The sequence below is a fragment of the Hypanus sabinus genome, chromosome 4 (assembly GCF_030144855.1).
Source record: "Hypanus sabinus isolate sHypSab1 chromosome 4, sHypSab1.hap1, whole genome shotgun sequence".
NCBI lineage: Eukaryota > Metazoa > Chordata > Chondrichthyes > Myliobatiformes > Dasyatidae > Hypanus > Hypanus sabinus.
In genome coordinates, this window is record NC_082709.1 from 94,562,621 (window position 1) to 94,589,120 (window position 26,500).

The following is a 26,500-nucleotide window of genomic DNA, read 5'->3' on the forward strand; positions in this document are numbered from 1 at the left end:
GATTACCCTATGCCCTTCTTAAACAGATGTAAAGAGAGAGTCCACTATTAAGGGTAAGACTCTTACATGTACTTCTTCTTATTCTGACTTCTGTCACTTCCTTTTCAATCCTTCTGAAGGGTGTCAGCCTAAAAATGTTGACTGTTTAATTGCCTCCAAAGATGCTGCCTGACTGAGTTCCCGCAGCATTTTGTGCGTGTCACCCAAATCCCTTACTCCTCCAGCCGCAAGAACAGGCAGATTAAACACAGAGGTGTGTTACAATTCCAAATTTCTCTGACAGTGCTCTGAGCAAAGAACACCTAGCCTGCACACAGTGATCTTCAGCAGTTAGTCCCTTTGAATACCTGGAAATACTCTTGCACATTCCTTCTCACTGAGCAGCAACTTTCTCTGTAACTAAAAGAATGTTCTGTGTTTGGTCACATGTCCCATTGCCACATGGACTGCATCTGGCAGGCTAAGTGTTGGCAGCTGTGAGAAGGAGATCAATGGAGTATGCTCCCCTGGAGCAAAAGACAAAGTCAAAGTTCATTTATTATCAAAGTACACATATGTCACTATATACTACCGTATACTGAGTGAAAAGCCAATGAAATGGTGTCTACTGTTGACCTGTTGTAACAGTAGGCAAATTAGACCAGATTCCTGTCCCTCCTCAACAAAGACCAAACTCTCAAAGCACTTCCTTTTGGTAGATCCAAGTACTCTGCTGGAAGAACTCTATGGGTCAAGCAGGACCTGTGAGGGGAAAGGAACTGTTGATGCTTTGTGTCAAAACTTCATATCAGGACATCGTGGAGGGGGAAGATAGCCAGCATAAAGAGGAGAGGAGGAATGGTGAAATAGGAGTCTGAAGAGCAGTGAAAGATAAAGAGTAGATAGAGCAAAGTAGAGGAGCATGATGAGAGGTTTGGAATTGGGATAAAGATGCAGGTGGATGATAGAGACAGACAATTAAAAATGGAAAAGAAAGGTTCCAGTGATGTCATCGTCCAGAATGGCAGCTTAAGTCAATAGCTCCTCCAGAAAAACGCATATTTTGCTCTGTTAATCCATCAAATATAAGATCTTTCGAAAACATCTGAATTGATAAGGGGGGCAAGAATGGGGAAAAAGAAAGGAGACAAAAAAAGCATCACTGTAGAGCCTGTGGACAAGAGGGGTGCAGCGAGCGGCTCTCCTACCCAAATGTGTGGTAGCGAGGCTGACAATGGGCCTTGTTCAAGAGAAGCGGCAAATATGATAAAAATTCTGGAAGAGATACATGAGTTCCAAAAAGATGTAAACAGCAACTAAATGATATCAAGTCAGAGCTCACTAACGTCAATCAAAAGATATGGTGGCAGAAAGACGAATTGAGAAGGTGGAAGATCACATGCAAAACGTGGAACAGATACTAAGTAAGACAATAAAAATATTAAATCAACAAGTAAGTAAACTGCTTGACCAGGAGGGAAGCTCATGGCGGAAAAATATCAGGATATACAATATTCCTGAAGGAGCGGGAGGGTTTATCTATGACAGAGTTTGTACGAAAGTCGCTGCGGGATGCACTAGAGATTCCTTCGACTATGCAGCTTGAAATAGAGAGGGCACATTGTACGCTTGCCCTGAGGCCTACTGGAGACAGAGAAGATAAGCCACGCTCAATAGTAATTAGATTCCTTCGATACAATACCAAGGCGGAGATTCTACAAAGGGCCTGGGGTAAGAAGAGGGTGTTTTTGGACGGGTATATAATATAATAATATATTTTGATCAAGATTACTGCCAGCGGTCCTCCAGAAACATAAAGAATACTCTGAAGTAAAGCGAATATGAAAGCAAGGAAAGATTAGATTCCAAACTCCATACCCTGCTAAACTTCGAGTGTTTTATGAAGATGGGATGCGACTATATCAGACAGTGGAAGAGGCAATTACAGACATGAAGATCAGAGGGTTGCCCGTCAGCGTGATCAAACCGAGGGAAAGCCTGGCTGAGCTGTTATCACGCTCTGCTGGGGAAATACTGAGAGAATCGAGAAAGCAGGGGATGGGAGGAGGGTGTGAGAAGTATATCAGGAAGAGACTGTGAGTTTTCCGAAGACAGCCTTCACCCCCTCCAGAAGAGCCATAAGGTTTGGCTAACTTTAAGAATGTTGATAAGCTGAATGGAAGCAAAAATAGATGGTGCTATACCTATCTCAAAAAATACTTATTATAATGTGGATTTTATATCAGTCAATTAATCTTTTTTTATTCATTCATTCACTTCTTTTTTCCCACCTAAATGAGAATATACATATATGAGAAGAATACACAGGGAAATCTTTTCTGTGTAAAAGATATAGATTTGTTCACTTACTTTTATGGGTACTGCAATGGAGGACCTCAACTCACAGGTAGGAGGGGCTATCCCCCACAGCTAGACATTTCCTCTAGCTCAACCCTGGATCATCTACTAGAGACCTCAGCCTTGGAATCATAGCTTCATTGCCTTTTTCAAAATTATTTGCGTTTCTTGGTTTTTCTTTGTTCAGGGAGTAGATCGATTAAGTTTTATTCTGCTAATGTCAATGATATATTGACAGATAAATACACATGGCTAAGGACAAAGTAAAATTCATTTCTTTTAATGTCAATAGGCTGTTAAATCCAATTAAACGTTGTAGAATTCTATCCAAAATGAAAAAAAAACAAGCCCATGTAGTATATTTACAGGAAACTCACTTAAGTGATAATGAGCATGGAAAACTAAAGAGAATGGGTTTCACTAATTTGTTTTTCTCCTCATAAAAATCAGGACATAGGAGAGGAGTTGTTATTCTTATCTCAAGCAAGCTAAATGTTGAAAAAGTATTCAAAATGGGAGATAAGGAGGGCAGATGTATTCTGGTAAGGGGGAATATAGACGGAAATTCAGTTACTCTATTGAATATATATGCACCCCCAGGAAGTGATATTAGTTTCTTTCAGAAAATTACTAATATTATGGTAATGGAAACAGAAGGTCACTTGATACATGGGGAGACTTAAATTTACAATTACAACAAAAGTCAGACTCTTCCAGTAGAAAATTTCTAATACTTAAATTTCTAATACTTTATTGTCGCCAAACAATTGATACTAGAGCGTACAATCATCACATCAATATTTGATTCTGTGCTTCGCACTCCCTGCAGTACAAATTGAAAGTAAGTATAATAAAAATTTTAATTATAAATCATAAAAAAAAGAAAAGAGAAAGCAAGGTAGTGCAAAAAAAAAAGAGAGACAGGTCCGGATATTTGGAAGGTATGGTCCAGATCTGTGTCAGGATCCATTCAACAGTCTTATCACTGTAGGAAAGAAGCTGCTCCCAAATCTGGCCGCACGAGTCTTCAAGCTTCTGAACCTTCTCCTGGAGGGAAGAAGGACAAAAAGTGTGTTGGCTGGGTGGGTCATGTCCTTGATTATCCTGGCAGAACTGCTCCGACGGCATGCGATGTAAAGTAAGTCCAAGGAGGGAAGATTGGTTTGTGTGATGTGCCGGGCTGTGTTCACGATCTTCTGTAGCTTCTTCCAGTCTTGGACAGGACAACGTCCATAACAGGTTGTGAAGCACCCTAGAAGAATGCTTTCTACGGTGCATCTAAAAAAAAGTGAGGGTTTTAAGGGATAGGCCAAATCTCTTCAGCTTCCTCAGGAAGTAAAGACGCTGGTGGGCCTTCTTGGCAGTGAACTCTGGTTGGTTGGAACAAGTCAGATCATTTGTGATATTGACTCCGAGGAACTTACAGATTTTGACCTTTGCCACCTGTGCACCACCGTGTAGATGGGGTCGTGTGGTCCGCTACTCCTTCTGAAGTCAACAACCGATTCCTTCGTCTTGCTGACGTTGAGGGATAGATTACTGTCTTCGCACCATATCACCGGGCTCTTAATTTCCTTTCTGTACTCAAACTCATCATTACCTGAGATACAGCCTAGAATTGTGGTGTTATCAGCAAACTTATATATTGTGTTCAATGGAAACTTGGCTACACAATCATGGGTGGACAGTGAGTACACAAGGGGGCTGAGTAAACAGCCTTGTGGGGCACCGGTGCTCAGAGTGATTGTAGAGGATAGTTTGAGCCCTATTGTTACAGCCTGGATCCTGTCTGTGAGGAAGTTGAAGATCCAGCTGCAGATCTGAGTGCTGAGACCCAGGTTCCGGAGCTTAGGAATCAGTTTATTTGGAATGATGGTATTAAAGGCAGAGCTGTAGTCAATGAAAAGGAGTCTTACATATGCGTCTTTATTCTCCAGGTGTTCTAAGGCGGAATGTAGTGCCAGAGAGATGGCATCTGCCGTTGACCTGTTGCTCTGGTAGGCAAATTGCAGAGCGTCGAGGTTTGCAATGGAAAAATCAATGAAACAAAATCCTTACATAAGAAAGTTAATATACTTTTTGAGGATGTTGGTCTAATTAATACATGGAGTGACCTTTTCTTCAACAGAAGGGGTAACTCATTATTCTGGTCCCCATTCTGTATATAGAACAGTACAGCACAGTACAGGCCCTTTGGCCCACAATGTTGTGCCAACTCTCAAACACTGCCTCCCATATAACCCCCTACCTTAAATTCCTCCATATACCTGTCTAGTAGTCTCTTAAACTTCACTAGTGTATCTGCCTCCACCACTGACTCAGGCAGTGCATTCCACGCACCAACCACTCTCTGAGTGAAAAACCTTCCTCTAATATCCCCCTTCAACTTCCCTCCCCTTACCTTAAAGCCATGTCCTCTTGTACTGAGCAGTGGTGCCCTGGGGAAGAGGTGCTGGCTGTCCATTCTGTCTATTTCTTTTAATATCTTGTACACCTCTATCATGTCTCCTCTCATCCTCCTTCTCTCCAAAGAGTAAAGCCCTAGCTCTCTTAATTTCTGATCATAATCCATACTCTCTGAGCCAGGCAGCATCCTGGTAAATCACCTCTGTACCCTTTCCAGTGCTTCCACATCCTTCCTATACTGAAGTGACCAAACCTGGACAGAGTACTCCAAATGTGGCCTAACTAGTTTTATAGAGCTGCATCATTACATCGCGTCTCTTAAACACTATCCCTCTACTTATGAAAGCTAACACCCCATAAGCTTTCTTAACTACCCTATCTACCTGTGAGGCAATTTTCAGGGATCTGTGGACATGTACCCCCAGATCCCTCTGCTCCTCCACACTACCAAGTACCCTGCCATTTACTTTATACTCTGCCTTGGAGTTTGTCCTTCCAAAGTGTACCACTTCACACTTCTCCGGGTCGAACTCCATCTACCACTTCTCAGCCCACTTCTGCATCCTATCAATGTCTCTCTGCAATCTTTGACAATCCTCTACATTATCTACAATACCACCAACCTTTGTGTTGTCTGCAAACTTGCCAACCCACCCTTTTAACCCCACATCCAGGTCGTTAATAAAAATCACCAAAGTAGAGGTCCCAGAACAGATCCTTGTGGGACACCACTAGTCACAACCCTCCAATCTGAATGTACTCCCTCCACCACGACTCTCTGCCTTCTGCAGGCAAGCCAATTCTGAATCCATCTGGCCAAACATCCCTGGATCCCATCTCTTCAGAATTTCTGAATAAGCCTACTGTGTGGAACCTTGTCAAATGCCTTACTAAAATCTATACAGATCACATCCACCGCACTACCCCCATCTATTTGCCTGGTCACCTCCTCAAAGAACTCTATCAGGCTTGTTAGGCACGATCTGCCCTTCACAAAGCCCTGCTGACTGTCCCTAATCAGACCATGATTTTCTAAATGCCCATAGATCTTATCTCTAAGAATCTTTTCCAACAGCTTTCCCACCACAGACGTAAGACTCACTGGTCTATAGTTACCTGGACTATCCCTACTACCTTTTTTGAACAAGGGGACAACATTTGCCTCCCTCCAATCCTCTGGTACCATTCCCGTGGACAATGAGGGCATAAAGATCCTAGCCAGAGGTTCAGCAATCTCTTCCCTTGTCTCATGGAGCAGCCTGGGGAATATTCCAACAGGCCCTGGGGACTTAACCGTCCTAATGTATTTTAACAACTCCAACACCTCCTCTCCCTTAATATCAACATGCTCCAGAACATCAACCTCACTCATATTGTCCTCACTGTCATCAGGTTCCCTCTCAGTGGTGAATATCGAAGAGAAGTATTCATTGAGGACCTCGCTCACTTCCACAGTCTCCAGGCACATCTTCCCACTTTTATCTCTAATCAGTCCTACCTTCACTCCTGTCATTCTTCTGTTCTTCACATAATTGAAGAATGCCTTGGGGTTTTCCTTTACCCTACTCGCCAAGGCCTTCTCATGCCCCCTTCCTGCTCTTCTCAGCCCCTTCTTAAGCTCCTTTCTTGCTACCCTATATTCCTCAATAGACCCATTTGATCCTTGCTTCCTAAACCTCATGTATGCTGTCTTCTTCCACCTGACTAGATTTTCCACTTCACTTGTCACCCATGGCTCCTTCACCCTACCATTCTTTATCTTCCTCACCGGGACAAATTTATCCCTAACATCCTGCAAGAGATCCTTAAACATCGACCACATGTCCATAGTACATTTCCCCGCAAAAACATCATCCCAATTCACACCCGCAAGTTCTAGCCTTATAACCTCATAATTTGCCCTTCCCCCATTAAAAATTTTCCTATCCTCTCTGATTCTATCCTTTTGCATGATAATGCTAAAGGTCAGGGAGCGGTGATCACTGTCCCCCATATGCTCACCCACTGATAGATCTGTGACCTGTCCCAGTTCGTTACCTAATACTAGATCTAGTATGGCATTCCCCATAGTCGGTCTGTCAACATACTGTGACAGGAATCCATAGTGTTCTATGAAACCTAATTCCTTTTTTGAGTCTCAGTTCAAGGATTGAATGTATTAAAATGATTAAAATGAATATACTGCCCAGACTGTTATATCTCTTTCAGACCCTACCAAGAGATTAATCAAAATCAATTCAATGAATGGAAGAAAATGTTATTGAGATATATTTGGCAAGGTGAAAGGCCTAGAGTTCATCTCAAAACTTTGTAATTAGCCAAGGGAAAGGGCAGATGGGGCCTACCATCTCTCAGAGATTATTATTTTGCAGCACAGTTGAGAGCTGTGATATGTTGCACACCCATCATATGATGCTCAATGGAAAAACATTGAGGAGCGGGTACTTCCCATCCCTATACAGGCAATTTTGGCTGAAAACAACCTACAAAGGTACATAAATGCTATTGATAACCCATGGGTGAAATAGATTCTTAAAATATGGAAAACTATTATAAAAGAATATAAACTAGAGGGAGATATTGCAATTCTTAAATGATGAGCACATGACTTGGATTTTACGCCAAATAAACTGGATGCTAGATTTAAGGACTGGGCAGCTAAAGGAGTAACAGTTTATCGGTATTTACAGAGACAACAATATGTTAATAGGACGGTTAAGAATATAACCAAGGCAAGAAAATGCTTGATAGAGCTATTTAGAAAAGCATACAATTCAGATAACGGTAGTAGAATCATTTCAAGCGTGTATAAGGATTTGTCAAATCTTAAAACACATTCGACTATACGGGCTTAGGCAGAAGCGGGTGAGGCAAGGTAGGTTTAGGTTTCAGTTTTTCCTGTCATTTGAGGAAAGGGGAAGTATGAGTGTGAGGGTAGCTTGTTGTTCTCGATGTCGGATGTGGGAGGTCCTGGATTCTCCTAGCATCCCAGATGTTCACATCTGCACCAGGTGCGCCAAGCTGCAGCTCCTAAGGGACCGTGTTAGGGAACTGGAGCTGCAGCTCAATGGCCTTCGTCTGGTCAGGGACAGTGAGGAGTTGATAGAGAGGAGTTACAGGCAGGTGGTCACACCAGGGCCACGGGAGGCAAACAGGTGGGTCATGGTTAGGAGGGGGAAGGGGAAGAGTCAGGTACTAGAGAGCACCCCAGTGTCTGTACCCCTTGACAGTAAGTACTCCTGTTTGAGTACTGTTGGGGGGGACAGCCTACCTGGGGGAAGCCACAGTGGCCGTGCCTCTGGCACAGAGTCCGGCCCTGCAACTCAGAAGGGTAGGGAAAGGAAGAGGAAGGCAGTAGCAATAGGGGACTCGATAGTTAGGGGGTCAGATAGGCAATTCTGTGTACACAATCAGGAGACCCGGATGGTAGTTTGCCTCTCTGGTGCCAGGGTCGGGATGTTTCTGATCAAGTCCAAGATATGCTGAAGTGGGAGGGTGAGGAGCCAGAGGTTGTGGTACATATACGTACCAATGACATAGGTAGGAAAAGGGAAGAGGTCCTGAAAGGAGAATATAGGGAGTTAGGAAGGCAGTTGAGAAGAAGGACCGCAAAGGTAGTAATCTCCGGATTACTGCCTGTGCCACATGACAGTGAGAGTAGGAATGGAATGAGGTGGAGGACAAATGCATGGCTGAGGGATTGGAGCGGGGGCAGGGATTCAAGTTTCTGGATCATTGGGACCTCTTTTGGGGCAGGTGCGACCTGTACAAAAAGGACGGGTTACACTTGAATCCTAGGGGGACCAATGCCCTGGCGGGAAGATTTAATAGAGCTGTTAGGAGGGTTTAAACTAATTTGGCAGTGGGATGGGAATCGGAATGATGGGGCGGAGGAGAGGGAAAACAGAAATAGAACTAAGGTAGTGAGCAGTAAGGATGTCAGGAAGGACAGGCAGGTGATGGAGCAAATTTGGATCCATTGGGATAAGTTGCAGTGCAATCAATGCAAAAAGTACTAAATACTGTGGTGTTATACTTAAATGCATGCAGCATAAGGAATAAGGTGGATGATCTTGTTACAGTTACAGTTACAGATTAGTAGGTACGATATTGTGGCCATCACTGAGACGTGGCTAAAGGATGCATGTCTCTGGGAGCTGAACGTCCAAGGATACACGGTGTATCGGAAAGATAGGCAGGTAGGTAGAGGGGATGGTGTTGCTTTAATGATAAGAAATTATATTAAATCATTAGAAAGAGTTGACATAGGATCGGAAGGTACAGAATCTTTATGGGTTGAGCTAAGAAATCGCAAGGGTAAAAGGACCCTGATGGCAGTTATCTACAGGCCTCCAAACAGCTGCAGTGAAGTGGACTACAAATTACAACAGGAAATAGAAAAGGCTTGCCAGAAGTGCAGTGTTAATATAATTGTAGGGGATTTTAACATGCGAGTGGATTGGGAAAATCAGGTCGGCACTGGATCTCAAGAGTGAGAATTTGTAGAATGTCTACGAGATGGCTTTTTAGAACAGCTTGTTGTTGAGTCCACTAGGGGATCAGCTGTACTGGATTGGGTATTGTGTAATGAACCAGAGGTGATTAGACAGAGGGAAGTGAAGGAACCCTTAGGAGGCAGTGATCACAACATGATTGAGTTCACTGTGAAATATGAGAAAGAGAAGCCGAAATCCGATGTGATGGTATTTCAGTGGAGTAAAGGAAAGTACAGTGGCATGAGAGAGGAACTGGCCAAGGTTGACTGAAAAGGGACACTAGCGGGAAGGACGGTAGAGCAGCAGTGGCTGAAGTTTATGTGAGAAGTGAGGAAGGTGCAAGACAGATATATTCCAAAGAAGAAGAAATTTTTGAATGGAAAAAGGATGCAACCGTGGTTGACAAGAGAAGTCAAAGCCAAAGTAAAAGCAAAGCAGAAGGCATACAAGGAAGGAAAAATCAGTGGGAAGAAAGAGGATTGGGAAGTTTTTAAAAGCTTACAAAAGGAAACTAAGAAGGTCATTAAGAGGGAAAAGATGAACTATGAAAGGAAGCTAGCAAATAATATCAAAGAGGATGCTAAAAGCTTTTTCAAGTATATAAAGAGTAAAAGACAGGTGAAAGTAGATATAGGACCGATAGAAAATGACGCTGGAGAAATTGTAATGGGAGATAAGGAGATGGCAGAGGAACTGAATGAGTATTTTGCATCAGTCTTCACTGAGGAAAACATCAGCAATATACCGGACATTCAAGGGTGTTAGGGAAGAGAAATATGTGCAGTCACAATTACGACAGAGAAAGTACTCAGGAAGCTGAATAGTCTAAGGGTAGATAAATCTCTTGAAGCAGATTGAATGCACCCTCATGTTCTAAAGGAAGTAGCAGTGGAGATTGTGGAGGCATTAGCAATGATCTTTCAAAAGTCGATAGATTCTGGCCTGGTTCCGGAGGACTGAAAGATTGCTAATGTCACTCCGCTATTTAAGAAGGGGGCATGGAAACAAAAAGGTAATTATAGACCTGTTAGCTTGACATCAGTGGTTGGGAAGTTGTTGGAGTTGATTGTCAAAGATGAGGTTACGGAGTACCTGGAGGCAAATGACAAGATAGGCAGAACTCAGCATGGTTTTCCTAAAGGAAAATCCTGCCTGACAAACCTAGTGTAATTTTTTGAGGAAATTAGAGGTAGGCTAGACAAGGGAGATGCAGTGGATGTTGTATATTTGGATTTTCAGAAGGCCTTTGACAAGGTGCCGCATATGAGGCTGCTAAACAAGAGCCCATGGAATTATGGGAAAGGTACATACATGGATAGAGCACTAGTTGAACAGGAAACAGAGAATGGGAATAAAGGGATCCCATTCTGGTTGGCTGCCAGTTACCAGTGGTGTTCCACAGGGGTCCGTGTTGGGGCCGCTTCTTTTTACGTTGTATATCAACCATTTGGATTATGGAATAGATGGCTTTGTGGCTAAGTTTGTTGATGATACAAAGATAGGTGGTAGTGCTGAGAAAACAGAGAATCTGCAATAGATTGGGGGAATGGGCAAAGAAGTGGCAAATGAATTACAATGTCGGAAAGTGTACGGTCATGCACTTTGGTAGAAGAAATAAACGGGCAGGCTATTATTTAAATGGGGAGAGAATTCAAAGTTCTGAGATACAATGAAACTTGGGAATCCTCGGCAGGATACCCTTAAGGTTAACCTCCAGGTTGAGTCGGTGGTGAAGAAGGCAAATGCAATGTTGGCATTCGTTTCTAGCGGAATAGAGTATAGGAGCAGGGATGTGATGTTGAGGCTCTATAAGGCACTGGTAAGACCTCACGGAATACTGTGTGCAGTTTTGGGCTCCTTATTTAAGAAAGGATGCACTGACATTGGAGAGGGTTCAGAGAAGATTCACTAGAATGATTCCAGGAATGAGAAGGTTAACATATGAGGAACGTTTAACTGCTCTTAGACTGTACTCCTTGGAGTTTAGAAGAATGAAGGGGGACATAGAAACATTTCGAATGTTGAAAGGCACGGACAGAGTGGATGTGGCAAAGTTGTTTCCCATGGTGGGGGAGTCTAGTACGAGAGGACATGACTTGAGAATTGCAGGGCGCTCATTCAGAACAGAGATGCAGAAAAATTTTTTTAGCCAGAGGGTGGTGAATCTATGGAATTTGTTGCCACGGGCGGCAGTGGAGGCCAAGTCATTGGGTGTATTTAAGGCAGAGATTGATAAGTATCTGAGTAATCAGGGCATCAAAGGTTATGGTGAGAAGGTGGAGGAATGGGACTAAAAGGGAGATTGGATCAGCTCATGATGAAATGGAGAAGACTCAATGGGCCGAATGGCCAACTTCTGCTCCTTTGTCTTATGGTCTTATGGACTTCATACATTAAAACAAAACGGGAGAAGGAAGTTGGGCTAATTATATCTGAGGAAGAATGGACAATAACATGGAGATATCAATGGAAGTGTGCCAGTTAACAGAAATGGAGGGAGATCGGATGGAAAAACTTGATTAGACATTTTATTACACCCTCTCAGAAATCCCATTATGACAGTAACCTGCCTGTTTGCTGGAGAAATCGTGAAAATCAAAATGCAAACTATTATCATATTTTCTGGGAATGCCCGTTATCAAAGACTATTGGATACACAATGCCCAACAAGACATCTTTAAATGTGAAATACCCTTAGAAAGTAAGACCATATATTTTGGGTATATCCGTCAAGAATGGTTGAAAAGAGATAAATATTGAATGAATATACAGTTGGTGGCTAGTAAAAAGAATCTTACTAGGAAATGGTTATCACAGGAGAGCCCAACTTTAAATGCATGAATGGAAATTACAACGGACACTTGCAAAATGAAGAAGATAACAGCATCCGTTAATCATAAGTTGGAGCAATTTGATTCATTCTGGGGAAAATGATTTAACTACATAACACTTCTTAGGCCTGATTTTATTCTCACAAATCAATGAATATGTTGTGAAAAAAAGATCACTCCTTGCTTGTACATAGTTTTCTCCTTTCGTTTGTTTTTTCTTTCCTCTTTTCTATAAGTGTATACCTCAGATAAATATTATGTGGAGATTTGTGGCATATATGACTATGTGATATATATTTATTATCTGAAACACATCTTATGGATTTTGTGTGTATTGTTGTTTGAATTTCCAGCATCTGCAGATTTCCTCGTGTTTGCTCTTATGGAAATGTTTGTTTGATGATGAACAAATTACAAAAATAATTTACAAAAAAAAAAGTGGAGGTACAGGGCAGGATGAAGATGGAGAGAGCTGCTGGAGGACAATAAACAGGAACATCAGTCCTGAAGAAGGGTCTCGGCCGGTAACGTTGACTGTTTACTCCTTTTCATAGATGCTGCCTAACCTGTTGAGTTCCTCCAACATTTTGTGTGTGTTACTAATGTAAGGGAGATGATAGTTCAAGTTCAAAGTAAATTTATTATCTAAGTATATATACATCACCAGATACTATGCTAAGATTGTTTTGCTTGTATGTGTTTAGAGTAGAACAATGAAATACAATAAAATCAATGAAAAACTACACACAAACAAAGACTGTGAAGCAGCCAATGTGCAACAGATAGGTGCAAGAGAATGCACAATGTGGTTAAATAACTTTTCAGCCATTGTTTCATTGGCAACCTTATCTACCTTTTTTGGGAGAACAGGTAGTCAGGCAAAATGTCAGTCAAGGTAAAATTGACAAGAAATTTCTGTTTGAGAGAAGTGAACATCACAGAGCTTGCCTCACAGGTGAATCAAATGAAAAATATCATCCTACTACAGTATATGTAATTAAGTTACTCTATAAAAGAGATGTTAGACAAAATCCAAAGAAGTTTCAGATTCCAATGAGATGAATTATCCTTACTTCTGTGTCCCAAACTCATAGAAGTTTGGGACAAGATTCATCAAATCTTGCAGCGTGAAAGAAGCCAACTGAATGTATTACAAGAGCTATTTTCTAACAGAATTGATAAGTCAGCCCCATTTCCTCAAACTTATCATTTTTAAATATTTATTGTTTCTCTTTAAAAACCATTTGCAATCCTCTAAATTTGCAGTACTCTAAATCTAAACCTCCGACATCACAAATGCATAATGACACTCTGACCATTACATTCTTTTGTTGGCCTATCCATGTTTCCCTTTGGCTTTATTTTATTTAAAAGATCTCTGTGCACCTTCAATAAAATCTTGTATATTTTACATCTTTAAACAGAACAATTTCAAAATTCAGATCACACCAAAAATAAAGCAAGCCAGTTATCTTTACTGTATTTGGCACGTTTCTGTGTTTTTTTATAATTGACAATAACCTCAATTCTGTTAAAGGGCTGACTAGCTGTCCAATCAATAATACTCTGCAGCTTTAGACAGATGAAGTGTGTTGACAAGCATACCAATATCTCCCCCCCCCCCATATCAAGTAAATAGATTTACAGATTCATAATTCTCATCTTAAGTGGCCACATTATTAAGTACAGGAATGTGCTGCTACATACCTGCTGCTACATACCATCTGTTTCAAGGTTTGACAAATGTGCATTCAGAGATGCTTTTTTGTACACCACTGGTGTAAAGCTTGGTTATTTGAGTTAATCTTGCCTTCCTGTCAGCTTGAACAAGTCTGGTTTGTTCAAGTCTCCTTTAACGTTTCTCACTAACAAGGCATTTTCACCCACAGAACTGCCCTTCACGTGGATGTATTTTTTGTTTCTTGCATTATTTTCTGTAAACTCTAGAAACTCCTTTAGATGAAAACCCCACGATGCCAGCAGTTTCTGAGATATTCAAACCAGCCACCTGGTACCAATAATCAAAGTCACTTAGATCACACTTTTTCCCCATTCTGATGTTTGGGCTGATCAAGAAATGAACCGCTTGACCATATATACAAACTTTTATGCATTGAGATGCTGTCACATGATTGGCTGATTAGATGTTAGCACTAAAGAGCAGGTGTGTAGGTGTACCTAATAAAGTGGCCACTGAATGTATTTTCAACAGGGAAAAGAGATCTGAATTAAATTAGCTATACCTTCCTTGTACTTGTAACACCAGATTGCATCCATAAGAATCAAGGTGACAGGGGGTGTTGGCTGCTTCACTGCCAATCCATAAAGTGCTGTCTCGTCCATCTCTCCCAGGGAACCCAAAGTCAGACCAGATTATATCCTACTAAAGAAACGGACATGTCAGTGAAGCCTTAGTGATTATTCAAATCTCGATTCACTGAATTCTTAAGAGAGGTCATAAAGAAAGTTTTTGGCACACTAGCCTTCATAAATCAGACCACTAAGCACAGAACTTTAGATGTTATGTTGAAGTTGTATAAGGTATTGATAAGGCCAAATTTGGAAAATTCTGGCCACATCTGCAGGAAATATATTAATCAGATTGATAGAGTGCAGAGAAAACTTACAAAGATGTTGCTGGGACTTGAGGTATAGGGAAAGGTTGAATGGTTCAGGACTTTATTCACTGGAGTGGAGGAGAATGAGGGGAAATTTGTTCAGAGGTATGCAAAATTATGAGGGGTATAGGTAGGGTAGGTGAAAGCAGGCATTTTCCAATGTAGTTGAGTGAGACTCAAACTAAAGAACATACATTAAAGGTGGAGTGAAATATTTAAGGGGAACCTAAGGGTTGAACATCTTCACTCAGAGGGTAGTGAGAGTGTGGAATGAGCCTCCAATGATGCAATTTTGTTGCAACATTTATGATCATTTGGATAAATAAATGGATAGGAGGGATATGGAGGGTGATAATCCAGATATAATAAACAATAGACAATAGGTGCAGAAGTAGACCATTCGGCCCCTTGAGTCTGCACCGCCATTCTGAGATCATGGCTGATCATTCACTATCAATACCCAGTCCCTGCCTTGTCCCCATATCCCTTGATTCCCCTATCCATCAGATATCTATCTAGCTCCTTCTTGAAAGCATCCAGAGAATTGGCCTCCACCGTCTTCTGAGGCAGTGCATTCCACACCTCCACAACTCTCTGGGAGAAGAAGCTCTTCCTCAACTCTGTTTTAAATAACTGACCTCTTATTCTCAATCCATGCCCTCTGGTACTGGACTCTCCCAACATCTGGAACATATTTCCTGCCTCAATCCTATCAAATCCTTTAATTATCTTAAACGTTTCAATCAGATCCCCTCTCAATCTCCTCAATTCCAGTGTGTACAAGCCCAATCTCTCCAATCTCTCTGCGTAAGACAGCCCTGCCATCCCAGGAATCAACCTAGTGAATCTACGCTGCACTTCCTCAATTGCCAGAATGTCCTTCCTTAAACCTGGAGACCAAAACTGTACACAATATTCCAGGTGTGGTCTCACCAGGGCCCTGTACAAATGCAAAAGGACATCCTTGCTCTTGTACTCAATTCCCCTTGTAATAAAGGCCAACATTCCATTTGCCCTCTTCACTGCCTGTTGCACTTGATCATTCACCTTCATTGACTGATGAACTAGGACTCCTAGGTCTCTTTGCATTTCTCCCTTACCTAACTACACCGTTCAGACAATACTCTGCCCTCTTGTTCCTGCTTCCAAAGTGGATAACTTCACATTTATTCACATTGAATGACATCTGCCAAGTATCTGCCCACTCACTCAGCCTATCCAAGTCTCCCTGTATTCTCCTAACGTCCTCTTCGCATGTCACACTGCCACCCAATTTAGTATCGTCAGCAAACTAGTTTTCAATGCCCTCATCTACATCGTTGACATAAATCGTAAAGAGCTGTGGTCCCAATACAGAGCCCTGTGGTACCCCACTAGTCACCTCCAGCCAGTCCGAGAAACACCCATTCACTGCTACCCTTTGCTTTCTATCTGCCAACCAGTTTTCTATCCATGTTGAAACCCTGCCCCCAATGCCATGAGCTCTGATTTTACTCACCAATCTCCTATGTGGCACCTTATCGAATGCCTTCTGAAAATCTAGGTAAACTACATCCACTGGCTTACCCTCGTCTAACATCCTTGTTACACCCTCAAAAAACTCCCACAGATTAGTCAAGCATGATTTGCCCTTGGTAAATCCATGCTGGCTCGGCCTAATCCTATTACTGCCATCAAGATAGGCCACTATTTCGTCCTTAATAATGGACTCAAGCATCTTCCCCACGACTGACGTTAGGCTAACGATAGTTAGATGGTTCTCCGTTTTCTCCTTCCCTCCCTTCTTGAAAAGTGGGATAACATTAGCCACTCTCCAATCATCAGGAACTGATCCGGAATCTAAGGAACATTGGAAAATGATTACCAAAGCATCCGCAATTTCCTGAGCCACCTCTTTTAGAACCCTCGGATGCAGACCATCTGGACCCGGGGATTTATTAGCCTTCAGTCCTATCAGTCTACTCATCACAGTTTCTTTCCTAATGTCAATCTGTTTCAATTCCTCTGATATCTTATGACCCTGGCCCATCCATACATCTGGGAGATTGCTTGTGTCCTCCCTGGTGAAGACAGATCTAAAGTACGCATTAAATTCTGTTGCCATTTCCCTGTTTCCCATAACAATTTCTCCCAATTCATTCTTCAAGGGGCCAACATTGTTCTTAACTATCTTCTTTCTCTTCACATAGCTAAAAAAGCTTTTGCTATCCCCTTTTATATTCCTGGCTAGACTGAGCTCATACCTGATTTTTTCTCTCCGTACTGCTTTTTTAGTTAAGATCTGCTGTTCCTTAAAACTTTCCCAATCATCTGTATTCCCACTCATCTTAGCCCTGTCATACTTCTTTTTCTTTAATGCTATACAATCTCTGACTTCCTTTGTCAACCACAGTGGCCCCTTCCCCCTCTTTGAATCCTTCCTTCTCATTGGAATGAACTGCTTTTGCATCTTTTGTATTATCCCCAAGAATATCTGCCACTGCTGATCCACTGTCTTTCCTGCCAGGGAATCCGCCCATTTAACTTTGGCCAGCTCTTCCCTCATGGCTCCGTAGTCTCCTTTATTTAATTGCAACACTGACACCTCTGATCTGCCCTTATCCCTCTCAAATTGTAGATAAAAACTTATCATGTTATGATCACTACCTCCTAATGGCTCCTTTACTTCAAGATCACTTATCAATTCCTGTTCATTACACATCACCAAGTCCAAAATAGCCTCGTTCCTGGTTGGCTCAAGCACAAGCTGTTCCAAAAATACATCCCTTAGACACTCCACAAACTCCCTATCCTGGGGTCCAGCACCTACCTGATTCTCCCAGTTCACCTGCATGTTGAAATCTCCCATAACGACTGCATTATCTTTAGCACATGCCAATGTTAACTCCCTAATCAACTTGTACCCAATATCCATGCTACTGTTTGGGGGCCTGTACACAACACCCATTAGGGTCTTTTTACCCTTACTGTTCCTCAGCTCAATCCACACAGACTCTACTTCCCCTGTTCCCAAGTCACCTCTTGCTAAGGACTGAATCTCATTCCTCACCAACAGGGCCACCCCACCCCCTCTTCCCATATTTCTGTCTCTACGATAGCACGTATACCCTGGTACACTCAATTCCCAGGCCTGATCCCCTTGCAGCCATGTCTCCGTTATCCCAACAATATCGTAGTTCCCCATTTTCATCTGAGCTTCAAGCTCATCTGTCTTATTTCTGACACTACACGCATTCAAGTATAGAATTCTTAGCCCATTCCTCCTCTCTTTGCTTAAAACACTGTCTATTGTACCTAACCCAGCTCCTTGAACTTCCATCGGGCTAATTGCACCTTGAATTTTGATGACCTTCTCAAGATCACCCAAACCTTCTACACATTTAACCCCATGCTCCTTCTGTACATGTAACTTTTCCAACACATGTTCTGTCTCACCTTTCTCCTTTACACAATTAATATTTGGGAAACGTGTATTCCCCACCTGTCCCTTATCCTTCATCATATCATCTTCTCTCGTATTCTGGATCCCTGCCCCCTGCACATCTAGTTTAAACCCCCCCGAGCAGCACTGGCAAACATTCCTGCAAGAATGTTAGTACACCTCCAGTTCAGATGTAGACCGTCCCTTCGAAACAGATCCCAACGTCCCTGGAACAAAGACCAATTATCCAAAAACCTGAACCCTTCCTTCCTGCACCATGCTCTCAGCCTCGTATTAATGTGCATAATCACTCTATTCTTCGCCTCACTCGCACGTGGCACAGGTAGCAATCCCGAGATTGTCACCCTGGAGGTCCTGCCTTTCAGCTTCACTCCTAACTCCCTGAACTCTCTAAGCAAGACCCCCTCACTCACCTTACCTATATCGTTGGTCTCTACATGGACCACTACATCTGGGTTCATGCCCTCGTTCTCAAGAATAGCCTGCACCCGATCTGAGATGTCCCGGACCCTGGCACCAGGGAGGCAACATACCATCCGAGACTCCCGATCTGCCCTACAAAATCTCCTATCTGCCCCCCTGGCTATAGAATCCCCTAAAACTATTGCTCTCTTCTCTTCCCTCCTCCCCTTCCTAGTTGAGGGTTCAACCTCTGTGCCAGAGACAGGACCACTACAACTTATTCCTGGTAGGTCATCCCCATCAACAGTATCCAGTATGGTATACTTATTGTTAATGGGAATGGCCGCAGGGGTGCTCTGCTCTCTCTGCCTGCTCCCCCTGCCTCTCTGGACCGTCACCCATCTGCCTACTTCTTGGATTTTTGATGTGACTACCTCTTGATAACTCCTATCTATCTCTGCCTCTGCCTCCCGAATGATCCATAGTTCATCCAGCTCCCGCTCCAACTCCCTAACTCGGGCTGATAGGAGCTGCAGCTGGACGCACCTTTTGCAGGTGTGGTCATCAGGGACAACTGTGTTGACCCTGACTTCCCACATACTGCATACGGAGCACACCACTGCTCTGACTGTCTCCCCCATACCTGAACTGGATTGATAGAATAAGTCTAAAAAGCACCTAGCGACCTTACCTTCTTCCCCTCAGCGAGCAATCACACAGGCTTACCGAAGTCCCCTTACGCCGAAGCCCACTTAGCCAAAGCCCAGGACTCTGCTTCCATGGACTCCGCTGCCCACTCGACGCAAAATAACTAGGCAAAGTAACAGTTCTCCATGGACTAGATGGGCTGAAGGGCCTGTTTCTGTGCTGTAGTGCTCTGTTCTCTTGTACAACTTTACAGTTAGACCTGTATCTATCTTACTACTATCCACAGTGTACTAACTTGCTTTGCCGTCCTGTCTGAAAACTCAAGGGTATGTGGTCCCCCTGTACTTAAAAATATATCATTCAGTTTCTGAAGCATAGATTGCCAGGAGCCTGCTTCTGGCAGCTACTGTTGCAGGAAGCCTTCCCAATTACTGTGCCAGTAACTTGACTTAATCCCTGACTACTTCTGGCTCTCCTGAAACCATAAATCAGTTTGGAGCAATTGCATGTGAGGGCTGTTGCTGGGAAGTGTGCAAATGTACTTGTATTAACAAAATGGTAAAAGGAGGCCAAGCTTAGGAGGAATGATGGCACCTAACGGCAACTCCTTTGCTTGCATCTTCGGAAACAGCTCCATTTCTACCTTTAATATCTTTATTTTTGCCTTTCAGGGTTTTTTTGAAGACTCTGACATGGAGTTACACGCAGACTTTGGTTCCTTGCGGGAATGGGACCTGGCGTGGGTAAACGTTGGCACATTTTTACTTACGTTACACCTGCCCTTACACTTCCTCCCTCACCACCATTCAGGGCCCCAGACAGTACTTCCAGGTGAGGCGACACTTCACCTGTGAGTCAGCTGATGTGGTATACTGCGTCCGGTGCTCCCGGTGTGTCCTTTTATATATTGGTGAGACCCAACGCAGATTAATACTCAGATTAACACTGAGCATATGGGACAAGGTTACCACCGTAGCTTCTGGGGTGAACTGCCCACATTGCACACTGAGAACTGAAGTTCTTTATTCTGTACACACATAAAACACATCTTTCCCCTTTAAAGAAAAACAAACACAGTACTTACTATGTGCTCATAAACCTGCAGGGAATAATAAACCTTTTCAACCAAAGGTATCTACATTAATTTTAATTACAATGATGAAACACAGCCCTTTATTAACTCATTACCTTTCAATCAGTCTTTGGGATGGCTTGGTGATCCTTTTTTGGTCTGCTATTTGTTTCCACAGATGTGTTGCTTTCATTTGCTGCATTAATATTAGCGTCTTTCTGAGAACTCTGATCAATCCGTTCAGTTTTTACATTTCCTGACCTCTTTGGTGAACTGACAGGTGATGTGTCACGGCTATGGGTTAGAGCTTGTGGCCATAACTCCACAGGATTCCTTCTCAGAGGTGTCTCTCTCTCTGTCTGGATCTGGGAAAAATGTGGAGCTACTTCCCCTTGCACATATCCTTGCTTGGAACATGTGTCAGAATAGTAATCTCGTATTTGCACTAGATCTCCCGGCTTCAGGACTGGTAGGCTTTTCACAGTCTTGTTGTAAAATTGTTTTTGTTTTTCTTTCACTTTCTCTTTAGCCAAGTAGGAACCAAGGGGGATTCTGGTGACCTCTTGCTCCATAAGACCATAAGACATAGGAGCAGAATTAGGCCATTCAGTTCATCAAGTCTGCTTTGCCATTCTATCATGGCCGAACCCGGATCTCACTCAACCTCATACACCTGCCTTCTCATCATATCCTTTGATTCCTTGACCAATCAGGAAACTATTAAATTCCACCTTAAATATATCCACAGACTTGGCCTCCACTGCAGTCTGTAGCCGAGCATTCCACAGATACACTACTCTCTGGCTAAAAAAGTTACTCCTTGCATCTGTTCTGAAAGGTCGCTCTTCAATTTTGAGGCTGTGCCCTGTAGTTCTGGATAACCCCACCATAGGAAACATCCTCTCCACATCCACCTTATCCAGTCCTTTCAATATTTGGTAGGTTTCAATGAGATCCCCCCCCCCCCCCAACATTCTTCTAAATTCCAGTGAGTACAGGCCCAGAGCTGCCAAATGCTCCTCATATGTTAACTCCTTCCTTCCTGGAATCATCCTCGTGATCCTCCTCTGGACTCTCTCCAATGTGACAATACATCTTTTCTGAGATACAGGGCCCAAAACTGTTGACAATACTCCAAGTGCGGCCTGACTAGTGTCTTATTAAGACTCGGCATTATCTCCTTGTTTTTGTATTCTATTCCCCCTGAAATAAATGCCAACATTGCATTTGCCTTCTTTACCATAGACTCAACCTGTAAGTTAACCTTCTAGGAGTCTTGCACATGGACTCCTAAGTCCCTCTGCATTTCTGATGTTTGAGCTTTCTGCACACTTAGATAACAGTCCGCACTTTTGTTCCTTTTACCAAGATGCATTATCATTAGTTTCCCAACATTGTATTCCACCTGCCACTATTTTGCCAATTTTTCCAATTTGTTTAAGTCCTGCTATAAATGCAGTGCTTCCTCAGCACAGCACTTCCCCTCTGCCTAATCTTCGTATCATTTGAAAACTTTGCCACAATTCCATCAATTCCGCTATCTAAATAATTGACAAACAATGTGAAAAGTAGCAATCCCAATACTGACACCCGGCAGCCAACTAGAAAATGGCCTCTTTTATTCCACTCTCTGCATCCTGCCTGTCAGCCATTCCTCTATCCATGCCAGCATCTTTACTGGAATGACATAGGATTTTATTTTGTTAAGCAGCCTCATGTGTGGCACCTTTTGAAAATCCAACTAAATGACATCCACTGCCTCTCCTTTCTCTACCCTACTTGTTACTTCCTAAATGAACTCTAACAGATTTTTCAGGTAAGATTTCTCTTCGGAGAAAGCATGCTGATTTTGACTTATTTTATCATTAGTTTCCAAGTACCATGAAACAACATCCTTAATAATAGACTCCAACACTTTTCCAACCACTGAGGTTAGGCTAACTGGCCTATAATTTCCTTCCTTTTTTCTTCCTCCCTTCTAAAAGAGTGGAGTGACATTTGCAATTTTCCAGTCCTCCTGAACCATGCCAGAATGAAGTGATTCTTGAAAGATCATGACCAATGCATCCATTAACTCTCCAGCAACCTTTCTCATCCATCTGCTCCTGGTAACTTATCCACTTTATGACATTTGAGATTACCAAGCACTTTTTCCTTTGTAATAGCAATGGCACTCACTCCTACTCCCTGACAGTTAAGTTCATTTGCCATTTCTTTGTCCCCCATTACTACTTCACCAGCATCATTTTCCAGTGGTCCAATATCAACTCTCACTTCCCTTTTACTGTTTATATCACTGAACAAAACTTTTAGTATCCTGCTTTATATTATTGACTAGTTTGCCCTCATTTTTCATCTTTTCCCTTCTGAGATTTTTTAGTTGCCTCTTGTTGGATTTTAAAAGCTTCCCAGTCATCTAACTTCCCACTCACTCTTGCTACCGAATATGCCCTTTCCTTGGCTTTTATGCAGTCCCTAACTTCTCTTGTCAGCCATGGTTGCTTACTCCTGCCACTTGAGAACTTCTTCTGTGGTACATACCTATCCTGTGCCTTATGAGCTATTCCCAGAAACTTCAGCCACCTCTGCGCTGCTGTCATCTACATCACTATCATCCTTCAATCCACCTGGGCAAACTCCTCTCTCATGCCTCTGTAATTCCCTTTATTCCACTGCATTGTGTGACTTATGCTTCTCCCTCTCAAACTGCAGTATGAATTCAATCATATTATGATCACTGCCTCCTAAGGGTTCCTTTACATAAAGTTCCCTAATAAGATATGGGTTATTACCCAATGTCCAATCTAAGACAGCCTTTCCCTGTTACGCCTGTGGCCCAACTCGGAGGGGCCAAAGTAGCCCCCTCCTTTTTGAGAATAGCAAGATCGCTATTAATTCAGGCCAGGAGACCCAGGAAATGAGAGAAAGACACGCAGAATCCACAAGGGGTTTGGAATGTCCTGGCCCCTCAGCGATACAAAGCCACAGGAAACGGCCATTGTCTCTTGGAGACGGAATTGTGTATTGAGCACTGTGCTATTCATCGAAGCCCTCAAGGAATGAGCAACGTGGGCTGGTTGGGGGATGGCATCCTCCCAACCTTATTGACATCTGAGACCCTGTGAGTAAGGATAAAAGAAGGTCTGGGGAACAACCCCTTCAGACGCACCAGGAGAACCGCTAGAAATCCCGTGACAGCGTTTAATAGCGACAGCCGGTGGAGGGCCCATGTGTGTCCTTTCCTGTTGCCGGGATTGGGGCCTTACCACAGAAGACGGCTTAGCTAAAGAAGAGATCACCACCAATGAAATTTCGAAGGATCGACATCATAAAAAGGAAAAGTTGGCAAGTTCTAAAAATCTGTCTTTCTCCAACCAAAGGCTGCCGCCTGAATGAACTAAAGTGACTTTTATATTTCCATCAGGCAATACATTATCCCCTAGACAACGATAGAGCTATTTCTTATTGATTATTATTATACCCGCGCTTTTAGATTTAGTATTGACGACGCATATTATCTGTATATTTGCATTGATATTATTTTTGTGTATCTTTATCAATAAATACTGTTAAAAATAGTACCATCAGACTTCAACAGACCTCTCTATCTTTGCTGGTAACTGACCCAGTTACGGGGTACGTAACATCCCCAAGTACTCAAGCACAAACTGCTCTAAAAAGCAATCTCGAAGGCATTCAATAAATTCCCTCGCTCACGTTCTGGGGAACATAGAGAGGGGTGACCAAAGAACATAGAACAGTGAAGAACTGGAACAGGCCATTTGATCCACAATGTTGTGCCAAACTACCAAATCAAAAACACCCAGACATTATCCCTCCTACCTACACCATGCCCATATACCTCCATCTTCCTCACATCCATGTGCCTACCCAAACGTCTCTGAGAAGCCTCTAAAGTATTTGCCTCAATCACACCAGGCAGGTCATTCCAGGCATCCGTGACTCTCTGAGTAAAAAAACCCCTCTCACCTTCAATGCAGCCACTGGTGCTAGACATTTCAACCCTGGGAAACAGATACTCTCTGTCCACTCCACTTATGCCTCTCATGTTCTTGTCTATTCTATCAGATCTTCCCTTAGCCTCCAACACTCCAGAGAAAACAACCCAAGTTGATTCATGCCCTCTAAAGCCTCAACATCCATCCTACAGTCGGGCAACCAGAATTGTATGTAATACTCCAGATGTGGCCTAACCAGAGTTTATAAAGTTGTATCTTAACCTCCTGACTTTTGAACTCATTGTTGTGACTAACAAAAGCAAGCATTCCATAACTGTTCCTAACCACTAATTAACCTGTGCAGTCACTTTCAAAGAGCTATGAACTTGGACCCCAAGATCTCTCTGCTTAGCTACACTGTTAAGGACCTTGCCCTTCACAGTGCAATGTTTCCTTGCATTTGCCGCACCTCTCATTTATCTAGATTAAACTCCATCTGCCATTTCTCAGCCCACATCTGCAACTGATCTATTTTGTGCTATATTCTTTATCAGACTTCTATTCTACCCACAACTTCACCAATCTTGGTATCATCTGCAAATTTACTAACTCACCCACCTACATTTTCATCTAGGTCATTTATATACATCACAAACGGCAGAGGCCCCAGGACATACCCTTGCAGAAATCCACTAATTACAGACCTCTAGTTCAAATCCATCCCTTCAACCACTACCCTCTGTCTCCTATGCTCCAGCCAGTTCTGAATCCAAACAGCCAATTCACCATGGATCCCATGCATCTACATCTTCTGGTTTCATTTTGGAACCACTGTACAGAAATCCATATAGACAACATCCACTGCCGACCCACATCAATCTTTCTCATTACTTGTCAAAAATCTCAATCAAATTGGTAAAGCTGCCATGCACAAAGTCATGCTGGCTCTTCCTAGTTGGGCTATGAGTTTCCAAATGATTTCCCTAATAATTTTCTTCAGCAATTTCTCTACAACTGATGTGAGACTCACCAGTCTATACTTCTCAGGATTTTCTCTTATTCCCTTCTTAAATAGAGGTACAGCATTAGCCACACACAAGTCCTCCAAGACCTCGCCTGTGGCAAGGGAGGGTACCAAGAACCTGGTCAAAGACTCAGCAATCACGTCTTTTGCCTCCATCAATAACCTGGGATAAATCCCATCAGGCCCTGGGAGCTTAACCACTTTAATATTCATTACATAGAAACGCAGAAACATAGAAAACCTACAGCACAATAATGGCCCTTCAGCCCACAAAGTTGTGCCAAACATGTCCCTACCTTAGAAATTACTAGACTTACCTATAGCCCTCTATTTTTCTAAGCTCCATGTACCGATCCAAAAGTCTCTTAAAAGACCTTATTGTATCCGCCTACACCACCATTGCCGGCAGCCCATTCCACGCAATCACTACTCCGAGCAAAAATCTTACCCCTGACATGTCCTCTGTATCTACTCCCCAGCACCTTAAACCTGTGTCCTCTTGCGGCAACCATTTCAGCCCTTGGAAAAAGCTTCTGACTATCCAAACGATCAATACCTCTCATCATCTTATACACTTCTATCAGGTCACCTCTTATCCTCCTTCGCTCCAAGGAGAAAAGGCCCAGTTCACTCAACCTATTCTCATAAGGCATGCTCCCCAATCCAGGCAACATCCTTGAAAATCTCCTCTGCTTCCACAACCTTCCTGTAGTGAGATGACCAGAACTGAGCACAGTACTCCTAGTGGGGTCTGACCAGAGTCCTATTTTGCTGCAACATTACCTCTCAGCTCTGAAATTCAATTCCACGATTGATGAAGATCAATGCACCATACACCTCCTTAACCACAGAGTCAACCTGCACAGCTGCTTTGAGTGTCCTACAGACCCCAAGATCCCTCTGATCCTCCACATTGCCAAGAGTCTTACTATTAATACTATATTCTACCAAAATGAATCACTTGACACTTACCTGGGTTGAACTCCATCTGCCATTTCTCAGCCCAGTTTTGCATCCTATCAACGTCCTGCTGTAACCTCTGACAGCCCTGCACACTATCCACACTTTGTGTCATCAACAAACTTACTAACCCATCCCTCCACTTCCTTCATCCTGGTCATTTATAAAAATTACGAAGAGTGAGGATCCCAGAACAGATCCCTGAGGCACCCCATTAGTGACTGACCTCCATGCAGAATATGACCCATCTACATTCACACTTTGCCTTCTGTGGGCAAGCCAGTTCTGGATCCACAAAGCAATGT

At 42.8% G+C, this 26,500-nt stretch overlaps 1 protein-coding gene across 4 annotated transcripts in view; it reads right to left on the bottom strand.

Moving 5' to 3' along the window:
- hspbap1 (hspb associated protein 1) overlaps window positions 1-26,500 on the bottom strand; it is a 328,857-nt gene that overhangs the window by 165,980 nt on the left and 136,377 nt on the right. For all 4 annotated transcript variants that reach the window (XM_059967685.1, XM_059967684.1, XM_059967683.1 and 1 more), the window contains one exon: window positions 14,314-14,450. In XM_059967685.1, coding sequence (XP_059823668.1) covers window positions 14,314-14,450 — 137 coding nt within the window. The remainder of the gene's footprint in view (window positions 1-14,313; window positions 14,451-26,500) is intronic.